General features: G+C 38.6%; 1 protein-coding gene across 9 annotated transcripts in view; it reads left to right on the top strand.

Moving 5' to 3' along the window:
* The window catches only part of OSBPL3 (oxysterol binding protein like 3), a 92,613-nt gene extending 82,018 nt beyond the window's left edge, over positions 1–10,595 (top strand). For all 9 annotated transcript variants that reach the window (XM_071805025.1, XM_071805027.1, XM_071805024.1 and 6 more), the window contains 5 exons: positions 232–376; positions 1,675–1,819; positions 2,700–2,826; positions 3,390–3,512; positions 5,023–10,595. In XM_071805025.1, the coding sequence (XP_071661126.1) occupies positions 232–376; positions 1,675–1,819; positions 2,700–2,826; positions 3,390–3,512; positions 5,023–5,119 (637 nt within the window). In that variant the 3' untranslated portion in view covers positions 5,120–10,595. The remainder of the gene's footprint in view (positions 1–231; positions 377–1,674; positions 1,820–2,699; positions 2,827–3,389; positions 3,513–5,022) is intronic.
* Positions 10,596–12,136: the final 1,541 nt, after the last annotated feature.

Raw genomic sequence — 12,136 nt, forward strand, 5'->3', positions numbered from 1 at the left:
CTGAATTCAAGAGCAAAGTTTATAGCAGAAGTGAAAAGCATTTTCTGGGAGACAGGATTGTTGTCACAAGGTTTGTTTTTGAGAAGGTGTGGGACATGAACATGAGGCATTCCAGAAAAAAATTGTTTTGTGGGGTTTTTCTAATCAAGTTCTCTGCAGTTTTTTTTCCGCAAATTTATGAGTTTGTTTGAACACAGTATGAGATTTTCCCTGTGTGTATTTTTCTTACAGTTTTAAAGACCATTTTGCATGGAACAAGGTGACATCTTGCATCCATAACATCTTAAGTGGGCAAAGATGGATTGAACACTATGGAGAGATCATCATCAAAAACCTTAATGATGATACTTGCCACTGCAAACTGACTTTCATAAAGGTAACTGCAGCAGTGAGCACAGCAATGCTGGCAGTGCCTGTTCTAACAGACACAGCAGCAGGTGGATGCTATCAGCAGAAGCTCAGTAAGACAAGCTTTATCTATCTATAGTTCTGTAATTACCTGTGATTTTTTGGGAAACTTAACTCTGAAGGGACTCCCACTCACTAGGCAGAGCCAGACAACAAAGAGAAGCAACTGCTTTCTTAGGTGATTCCACTTGAGACACAGGCAAGCATGGGGAAAGGAAGGGAAGAAATACGATGAAAAACCTCTTCTGTGTTTTATGAGAGAGGTGCACACAAGGTGTCTACTAACTGGTTTACCACATGCCTTCATTCTGCAACTGTAGAACCAGTGCTTACATGGGGTGCTTCACCCAACACTCTGTTCTAGCCCTTTGCAGGTACTTGGAGGAGCTTCTGGGAGAGATTGTGGTGTTACTCATAGCTTTTCCTTTGGTACAAGGCATCAAGATATGACTTCCTCAGGAAATGCCCTTATAACTGAAATTAAAATCAGGTTTTGGCAACAGATGACTTCTTCCTGGAAAAGGAAAGTCATTGAAAACCTAAAATGATGCCAAAATTTCTAACCTGGGAAATAGTTTTGCAAAGCATGCTAGGAGACTTGCCTTCTCCTGCATTTTCTGTATCATTTGATTGCTGGAGAAACGCTGTGCTTTGCATAGAAACAGACTGTACAGATACAAGCCAAGTACTTCACTGTACCTATGCAGCAGGGCATGCTCAGCAGCAGAAAGAAAGTTTCCTTTTCTGATTTGTTTTCCTGAATACTTTGTGCTTTCTAAGAAAAATTAGGATGATTTTTTTTTCTTCAAGTACTTACTTGAAAGTAATGTATTTACTGAGTTGCAGTGGGTGTTTAGAGTTCAAATTTTAAAGACTAAGAGCCCGCAAATCTTACACCTTTGATATTGTACATTGCCTGAACTGGAGATTACTGTATTGGTTCTTTTTCTTCCTTTTCTGCAAATTTGGGAAAGATGCAGATAGCTTAGGACTCAGTGTTATCTGTCACTGAGCAAAATTCAGGGTCAGCTATGCTTCACCTAGTACTGCCCCTAAAAAAGGCAAACCAAAATAAATATGATTCTTAACATTAGTGTTTTAATAAGCTGATTAACAGTACTGGCACCTGTTGTTTGCATATGATATTGTAACGTGCAGCTAAATGAATGGTTCTCATTTCAGAAAAGCACTCTACAGCATGGTGCTACTGACACAGCAAAGTCACACTTTTCTCCTTGTTTTTCCCCTTGTTCCTTCTAATTCTAGGCAAAGTATTGGAATCCAAATGCACATGAGATTGAAGGCAGCGTCATGGATAAAGCCGGGAAAGTTGTGCATCGACTCTTTGGGAAGTGGCATGAAAGCTTATACTGTGGGACAACTTCATCTTCAAACTGCATATGGAGAGCAAGTTAGTGATCAGAATGGCTAACGTGCAGAACTTATAATTTGTTTGAGAATAAGCTTATTATTTTCATCTCTTTATTAGGACCCAACTTCTTGTTATTTCTATGTGAAATACTAGATTCTTGTCAAGCATTTACAATTTAGACTAGAATAATACATTATTTAATTGAAATAATATAATCGAATCATTTCAGTTAGAAGAGACCCTCAAGATATCGAGTCCAACCATAACCTAACACTAAACCATGTGCCTAAGAACCTCATCTAAACACCTTTTAAACACCTCCAGGAATGGTGACTCAACCACTTCCCTGGGCAGCCTGTTCCAATGCCTGACAACAGTTTCCATGAAGGCTTTTTCATAACATCCAAGCTGAACCTTATGGAGAACTTAATCTCATGGCTTCTTTCATTTTCTCCATTCTCCCTCATTTTCAAGTTTGGGCATGAAGTGGATATTGAGGACTCTAAAAGGAAGAGCAAACCAAAGCCCCCACTGTTTTTGTGTGGAGAAGTGTGGTGTATTTTATGTATTATCCATTGGAGGATAGCCCACAAAACTCAGTTCTGTAATGACAGCTATATCTGAACTTCTCCCAAACTCGTGAGTTTTAGTCTACTGTAGTTTGAAAAAGCACTATGATAATGGCATGGTCTTCATCACAGTTGTGCTCTGATCCAGCTGAGAGAACAGAGATCTGTTTTGCTGCAGTGCAATTATCAAGGGGAATGTTCTCTTTTGTCACACTATTAAAAACCTCTCATTCCCCTGGAACTGAGACCGTGGTTCAGATATGAACAAATGACTGTAGGGAGCTTGGAATTTTACTTCTAAAGATGAGAACATTTAACTGGAATTCCGAATGTACTCTTTTCTTCTGTAGATCCAATGCCTAAAGGTTATGAACAGTGGTATGGATTTACGCAATTTGCACTGGAGTTAAATGAGCTGGACCCGCAAACCAGGTCATTACTCCCATCCACTGATACACGTTTTAGGCCAGACCAAAGGTAAGAAGTGTTAACTCTTGAATGTCTTCCTCAAATAGTTCTTAATCTTCTGTATGCTTACTTTGCCCTAAGATCAGGCTATTTTGTGTAGATACCTGCAGTATGTTTCTATTTCTGCATTAACGTGCATCTGAAACAGACATTTCAATCACTTATCAAGAGATGGTCTAGTTATTATGGACCAATGTTTCCTAAAATTGGCTCATGGATGCTTCTAGATAACTGCTTTTCCAAATATGTTAAACTTCAGTACTTCAGGTACTGGATGTTGAGCGTACTGTGTTTGAATAGCCAAAAACTAAGACACTATAAATTTATTTCTGCAGTGGAATTTCTACTGTTGCCAGCTTCCAACTAAAAGAATATAATATAACGATGACTCTGAGCTTGTTATCAGTTACTTTTCTTTAAGTGCTTTTGGATAGTACAGTTGTCTACAGATGTAGCTGTTTACCTTTCAAACACTATGAACTATAAAGATTAAATTCTGGAGCTCTAGAGGACCTGGGAAAGATGGGGGACAGGAGGATCAGTTGTGTCTCTTACCACTGCTGGTGCTACAGGTTTCTAGAAGAAGGGAATATTGAGGGAGCTGAAATGCAAAAGCAGAGAATCGAGCAGCTACAGAGAGAACGACGGAAGGTGCTGGAAGAAAACAATCTGGAGCATCAGCCTAGATTTTTCAGGTACTATATAATAATTAGCATACGCTATCCTTTATTGAAATTCTTATTATAGATCTGCTTCTAAACTGCCGTAGAGTGGGCTCCAGTTTTTTCCAGATTTCTTCTCTATTCCTGATTTTTGTACTTTGGCAATGTAGAACACTCCAGACTTAGTTAAATCTCAAGATTATATATTGCTTTTTCATTAGTGCATCCCTGAATTTCTTTCTGATTTTTGTTGCCTTGATGGTGATTGGTATTTATCCTATGTTTGAATTTGCGTGAGTGAATGAAGCATCTTTGATTCTTTCAAGCAAGGTGAAATAGCTGGATTTAGCTTAATTGCCTCTGCTGAACTTCTGCTGAAGTGTGCAAAGTTGGAGCCTTTCATTTTAAGGGGTGTTTTTGAACATTTCCCCTGTTTCATGGAGAATTATCATTCAGAGGGCACTTTATTTCTTCTTGTTGTAAATCAATTAATGGGAGACTTCAGCCATTGAAAAACAAAACTGAACGCTGGTGAGGACATGGCCTTTTGCCCTCCAGCTTCTCTGTTCTCCTGCAATGAAAGAGGTGGAGCCCAGGTGAATGTTGTATGGGCCTGTGTGTCACAGTTAACAGATGTGGGATCCTAATTTTTTGCTGGATAGATAGGTACTGTACTTCTGAGGAACACAGAAACGTTCAAAATAAGTGCAAATAGGTGCAGAAAAGGAATGGCTCAGATCACTACATGTTTAATGAGCTGGTGAGCTAACTCATCACATGTCAATCACACCTACTAAAGAGAAGCAAATGTTGCTTCCAGTAGGATAGAGGCAAAGTCTAACACTTCTTAATTAGACATTCACAATGAGAATAGTGAATAAGGATGAGAATTTGAGTCCTCACAATGAGGATTTGAAAACTGAGATTTGTGCTGTAGATTTAAATACCAGAATAAAGAATTTAATTACTATATAGCAAAGTGTTACACAGTGTCAGAGTAGATATGAATTATCCATTTGGCTTTTCAATAGTGATTTCTCTCTTCAACAAATCACAGGCCTGGATTTACTTAAAATAGTAATTAGATGTTGTGCCAAAAATGTTGCACACTAGATTAAAAGCAGGCTGATTCCTTCAGGGTACGATACCAAGTGCAATGAATCTTGCCTCTTGACTGAGAGCTATAGGCTCTCTTTCTGTAATAACTGTGGTGAGCCATGTCTGGAGGGGTAAAAAGTTTCCACTTCCCACTCAAAACTGCCTTTGAGACTCTGAAATAAACCTGGACTGTAATTTTAAGTGCTAAGCCTTGGCATGTGAAGTGGAATAAGTGTGTTGATCTCAGCTGAACCCAAGGCCCAGTGCAGACACACCAGTTCCACTCTCCAAGATCTATCGCTTTGTTTGAAGGATGAACTGAGTTGCACTGCACCTGGTTCATGGGCTGGATTGGGTACCTCTGCACAGCACCACATGGCATTACACAGCACATGTACGGCGAATATAAGCTTTATGTTTAAGGCATTTGTTTTATCTTTGATAGGAAATCCAGTGATGACTCCTGGGTGAGCAACGGAACCTACATGGACCTTAGAAAAGAACCTGGTTTTTCCAAACTGGACAATCCTGTCCTCTGGTGAAAGAGGAGCTACATGAGGATATTCTGTGCTGTATTCTCAGATCTGATTTAAAAGAAGTATATGTAAAATGTATCTATATATATATAAACCTATATACATATATATACACACACGCGCATATATGTGTGGGGCGTGTGTATGTGTGCAAGTGTGCATATCTCCAGAATTGTGCTTAATTTAGAATCTGATAATTCTTTTCTTTATTCTGACTATCGCCGTGATTGTTTGAATGTATAAATACACTGACTTCTTTTTATAAAATATTTAATAAATAGGACTGAATGTTATCAGCGAGAGGGAAACGAGGAGCTTTTACACTACTTTTCCAATGTGTAATAATGTCAGTTCTGAGTTAACTTATGCCTTACTGAATTGCATTGGAGAGAGTAGCATCAGCATCTCCTAAGCTGTGCTGAGAAATCAGAGTGCAAGCCTTAGTAACTCAAACTGTAAGTAGGCTTCCACAGTTCGAGTAGTTCAGCTGACTCTAGGCTGGTATAAATTGCTAAAACAGATTTATCAGCTGGTGCTGGAATCTGAGTATGATCTTTTGCTGCCTGTAGAAAAGATTTAAATAAGCTTTTGTTTCTTTGGCTTTCTTTTTAGCATTATGGAAGAGGTAGTTCTGAGCTCACATCAGTGGTTCTGCTGCCTTATACATAAATTGTACCCAGCTAAATGTAGTGCTAGAAATTCAGGAATCGCCAAAATCTTCTGCTGGGAATCTTCAGATTTATAGCCCCCAACAGGGCAAGAGGAGGGAGGAGATCCTTTGTATATACTGCTTGAGCACTGACTAGCTGAAGATGCTCTCTCTTTTCCCAGTAAGTAAAACCTATACAGAGCACGAAATCCTGTGCTTCCACAGCTTCATTTGTCTTTATTAACCTAAAAATTGCAACAGTAAGACTTTTTAAAAAGTAAGCAAACTGATTGTTTTAAGCTAGAAATTTTTTCTTAGTATTTTGATATTTTCTACCTCTTAAGAAATAAACAGCATATTTAAGATCTTATATTTAAAAAAAGACCATCTGCCTTATGGAGAAATGTATGGAGTCTTTGATCTTCCTCTGTTGGTTTGTTATGTTCAGATAAATATTCAAGTGTCTTGCACTAAATCAATTGCATCTCTTTCCTCTAATTTTATACATATGTCTAGATTTGTGAAACTACTAAACTGTAGGTCAGAAATTTAGCAGAAAACAAATGTAGCACTTTTGAATGAAGATTATAGAGGTGTGCAGTATTTTTTTTCCATCAAATCATAATGTCATGATCATTAACAGAATAATTTGCGTTCTTACCTATTTGCAACTCAAGCCTGACCCATGATTCTTCAAGTCTGTTCCATGTGTCTGTGACACTGGCAACAATATGGTTTCCAAGTTACAGATCTGTATGTCACCACCACACTGCCCCCCCACTTGTTTTTTTCTTACATGCCACTTTAATGGCACAAAATAAACCCACATGTTGTTGGGATGTTTAACTGGCTTATGACTGGAACGGTTGGACAGGCATGGGCAAGGGAGACTCCTAGAGGGACTAGTAGCTTAAAAAGCTTGCACTTTACTGTGTGCTGTGTTGTTCTAAACAAAACCTATTAAAACCAGATCCATGTATTATATGTAACATGAAGGAAATAACTCTGAATGCTTCCATTTTAAACCAAATCTGTCAGAATAGATGTGTATTTGAATTTTGCTTTTTGTTACCTTGAAGCCCCATTGTTGTGGAGGCAGACAGATGCTGTTTTCACCATTTTTCACTTTGCCCAGGAACTCACTATCATTTCTGTAATTTATAACCAAAGAAGTTAGCATAATTATTTCATTTAAATGTGTCTTTTAAAGACTGGACTACCACGGCAGCAGCTTACAACAAGACAAGGTTCACATCAACATGAAGACAAAATCTGGGCTTTGATTCCAAAGGAAATCTCAACCTTTGGGAGCAATTTGACTTTTCAAGGAAAGTGAGGATCTTTCATGGCTTGTTTCCATCCTGTGTTTTATTCTTGTATTAACTGGCAAAGCTTGGCACAGAAATGAGTTGATATTTGTACTTAACTTTGTTGTTGGTAATTATCATTTGTACTAAAAATAACATTCATTTAACAACAAAAGAAGGCAGGGGAAATAATTAAAAAGAAAATAAAAAGCTTTCCAGAAAGGGAGGAAAATTTGTGGAGGATGCATTAAACTTGCTTAACATCATATTTGGCAGCTACTGTGATTACTGTCTATCTGATTGCTGGGTTTGTATTTTCTGTATATGGAGAGGATTTTCCCCATACTTTGTCATATGATCTAATAGTTGATAGCATCTGAAATTTAAAGGATGGAGACCAAGAGTCGAAGTTTAAAAACTGTAATGCATTAAAATCAGCAGATATTTAATGAAACTAATCTCATTGGGGTGCAGGAGTCATGATTTTTGAGAACTCAGACTGGTAGTGTTGCCTTCCATTTTACAATCTAAAATATCTAAAATACACTTGACTAATGACAAGAAGCATTGGGCAGAAGAGTGCCTTATACAAAATTTTATTCAGCAAAATTTCCATGGACTTCAATATTTTACCATTGTCTTGAGAAAAGCGCCTGAGAATAATCCAAGGCATTTCTTAAATACATGAAGCAAAGTCTCCTTTTGTAAATCTGTGATACACACCTGCAAACCTGGTGTAACCAGTTGTGAATTATCTCATGTTTCCAACTGCAGGTATGGTTGGCCCTGCTTACTTTTGTACAAAACAATTTGGTTTAGTTGTTAAACTTCTATCAGCTGTATATTAAGAAATGGAAGAAAATTGTCTTGATGTTACTTCTGTGTATTTCTGCATACAAATATATTCATAATTCACAAATCTTAATATACCCTATACAGTTATTCTTGGTAAAATGTGAAATTTTGGTAATTTTCTTCTCCAAAACTTCAGATGTGTTAATGGGTGCAGAATGTACATTAGCTTTCTGCAATATAACTAAGACAGCTGTTGTTTATAATAACTGACATGGAGGGACTTTTTTTCCCCATTTCCACCCTGAATGGTAAAAAGAACTTATTAGGCAACTTACTGGCTCCTTTCTTGTCCAGCGGTGATCCCCAAGCTGTTGAGCTCAAAGGATCACTCTTAAAATTTCCTGATGACCATTGCCTGCTATGATGGCTCTTTATTTGATGACTCTATAAATATTACTTAATGTCATTTTGGAGGGCACTTTGAGAAACACTCATCTAGCACTGCCTTCCTTTGTGTACCCATTCACAAAGTCAGAAACTCACTATGAACTTACGTTGAGATGATGGAGGAGCTCAGGCCTTTGGGTATCAACACACTGGCTCAGTTTTCAACTTACACAGCAAAGAAAGAAAAAAAAAATCCAGGGAATTTACGTTCATAGAAACAGAAACCCACAGCTCTACTTCCAGATTTGCAGTTTCTGATTTTTGTGCAGCGTAAGTTTGGGTTTATGAAACAACATAACTTGTTTAGGAGGCTACTCTTAACAGCAAAAAGAGCCCTTCAGAGTGAGCGAAACTGGAAAGCACCATTAACCATTGTCATTCTTTCTTAATCTCTGCTCTCTGAGACGTGCTTTATATGTTAGTTTGCCAGCACATATCCACTTCTTTTAGATGCTTTTTGAAATACAGATCCAGCAAAGTACTTTATGCAGAACTTGGAAAATAAGATGCATGGAAAGAAGAATGAAAACAGCCAAAATTTTGAGAAGGAAACATCCTAGAGATCTTTTCTTCTACCGCCATGTTTTCTTTGAAGGACTGGAAGCAGGATTGCTGCTTTCTTTTAAAACTTGGCTCCTGAAGGAGGTTGTGGTTGCAGACACGGTCACCTTATCATTTGGTAGTGTAGTGTTGAGGCCAGATCACTGTACGGAAAGGAACACAAATTTGTGGGGCCAGGACATACAACTGGGGACAGCTTTGGAGTTGGATGAAGGTCCAGTGCTGGTCTCAAAACAAAAAAAACCCATCCAAAACGCAACCTAATGAAAACCTCACCCCTTCCCATGTTGCCTGCTTTCTCTCAGCTGTTTACGGTTCTGTTTATGTTTTCTCTGTGGCCCTTCATATCTGAAAGTCCTTATCCAGTGTCCCATTTTCTCTTTATTTAAAGACATTCTGAAGAACAGGAAAACAGTTCATTCTAACACACTTTTAAATGAGAAATTATGCCTAAAAGCTGCAGTTAAAACTAAAAAACCAACACATTGTGTCCTACTTCTGTGTGCTTTCCTTGTTCCTGAACAAGACTTCCTTCCCACTTGCACTCTGGAGTCAGTCAGACCACAGCCTGATAAGGATGGTTACAGAAATGTGCAGCTACATCTGCTCAGCACACTCCTAATTAATGTTCTTACATCTGCTTTTGTGGAAATCTCTACTGCCATCTCTCTAGATGACCAGCTTTACAGAGCAGGACATTTTCAGCATATCTTATTTTATTGTGTTCAATACAACTTTTATATTTTTTGTGTGTACAATTTGTACAGAGGGGGCAGGCTGAAGAGGAGTGTGAAACTCGGCCCACAGCGCATATGTAATAGAGAGAAGGATGAAATCCAGCTTCTCCGCACAGCTGAATACATCTTGCAAGGGCTAGAATCAGATGGTGCTATTCAGAGGAGTGAAGTTAAGATGGAAGGGATTTTCTTTTTTTGTTAGGTGTGTTTTCATTCATGGATTATGCCTGCTATAAATAAATTTCACAATATTCACTAACTCATCCTTTCTGTTTTCTAGCTACTGGTGGGTGCAACTTACACCAGCAGCATAAGGAACTGCACGTTACGTGGTTTATCTGTTGAAACTTAGTAAATGCTGTAACTTATCACCATATATATTATTGTACTGCTCAGTTCTTAGATACTGTTCTTGCGGCGGCTTTTGAAAGCAATAAGATACATTTTCCACATAAATAGTTGCCATATGTTAAAAAGTTATTTTAAGTTGTTCCTTTTTTATATAAATTGTGGATTTGTTTTTTTTTGCTGTCTAAAACAAAACTGTATCAAAGCTTATGAGAATGTCTGGGAGGCTGACCACAAGAGGTGACGAGCTCCTTCAGCTCCACACCTTTCGGATGGCTGCTATCCCTGAGAATCAGGCAGTTTCCTATTTATGTTAACAGTATTTTACTAGTTCCAGTATCGAAAAAACATACCACTTATATGAGGTATTACATATGCAAAGCTGCTAAATGCTGGATTTGTTTGTTTTGATAGGGCATTAGTGATTTCAGAATGAAGAAAGGTATCTTATGTGTTAGAATTATCAGTGGCTTTCAGATTTGTGAGAAAACTTTCTGTAGTCAGGATCATTCCTGTTTTCTGCTTCACTTACTCCAAAAGTTTGTAATAATGTTGAAGCACCTTGATGCACAATTTGATTTATTATCTTTGTCTCTGTAACCAATTTAGTTGGATGTTAATAAATCATACTTGCAAAAGGTCGTAGAGCACCCTGACTTTTTCCCAGGGGTTATAGGCATCTTTCTTCAAAGGTTGTTAGTGACAGCTGAAATAAGTCTAGTTGCTGTAGCGATCTGTGTTTTTTACACTTGCGAAAATGGCAAGTATGAAACAGATTCCATCTGCCAGGAGCTTTATTTATCACTTTTACAACCTGTCTGGGAGTTGTGCAATGTTCTAGTTGTTTACCAGTTATCTGTATGCACGGTACAGAAGTGTCGCATGGCCATTACACCAGACGCTGGGGCAGGGCGAGGGGTAAGTGGATGGAATTCATTTAGAGCTGGAAGCTGATTCTTGCAAGCAGTTTTTAGTAGGCAGATGTGCAGCATAAATGTTATGCTTTAGCATGAATCTGGAGACCATAAACCGTGTGTTCTCCATAAAACAACTTTAAAAACAAAGAAACATAGTATTTACTGGATTAAATAAATAACTGGAAGGAAACTGTATCAATGTGGTGTTTTCTCCCTCAGAAATGGTGATTCAGGGCAGCTCTGCTAATCACATCTCAACTATGTCTCATGATCTCACCGTATACGTGTAAGATACAATACGGATGGATTAGGGTCTTGAAAACCGTGGGAGTAGAGTGAGTGTAATTCCTGGCCAACCCATGATTCCTGATGGCAGTTCTGCAGCACTTTCCAGGCTTGGTCTGTACAGAGATTCTGTGGGAAGGAGCATGGAGGTTCCAGGAAGAGCTGGGAAAATTGGATCGATAAACCTGTTACCACACAAAATATCCTCAGCTGTTGTACATGGCACAATAAAGACAGAGGCCAAAAGAACAACAGTTTTTGTAGTGGGCAAGAATCAGGTAATGTTTTTTGAAATCCCGCCATTTTGGTTCTGTATTGGGCTAAGAACTTCGGTACTTGATCATCATGTCAGTGGGAATCACATCACTGCTGATTACGTTTGTCGAATCACAGAACAGTTTGGGTTGGAAGGGACTCTGAAAGCTCACCTAGTCCAACCCCCCTGCAATGAGCAGGGACACCTTCAACTAGACCAGGTTGCTCAGAGCCCCATCCAGCCTGGCCTTGAATCTCTCCAGAGATGGGGCATCTACCACCTCTCTGGGCAAATCTAATATGCTTTCATTGGTACCTCAATTAACTAGCATTTTGTTCAAATTGCTGGGAAAATAGCCATTTAAAGAAGCAGCAATATTATTTTCATAAGTATAAAAAGGAGAGGAAGATGGTACGGGATCCTCATTATCGATGCCCAGATGATCAGAACTTCTCTTACAGAAATCAGAATATAGGGTGGATCCCTCATGGTTACCCCTGGTGGTAATAACATGCACCAACCCATAGCGTGGTCAGCACTACCCAGGCAAAACAGCCTGTTTCTGCTCTGCAGAAGTGTAAGGTAAATTTGGCTCCTATAGACCTTGCACCCAATTTGTGTTTAAGCTCAGTTGTCTGTTCATTTACAGTAATATCCATTTTAAAGTCATTTTGCTTGTTGCAAGATGATTCAAACCACCATAGCGTGAGGAAAAACACTG

Source organism: Patagioenas fasciata, chromosome 2 (assembly GCF_037038585.1).
Source record: "Patagioenas fasciata isolate bPatFas1 chromosome 2, bPatFas1.hap1, whole genome shotgun sequence".
Lineage (NCBI taxonomy): Eukaryota > Metazoa > Chordata > Aves > Columbiformes > Columbidae > Patagioenas > Patagioenas fasciata.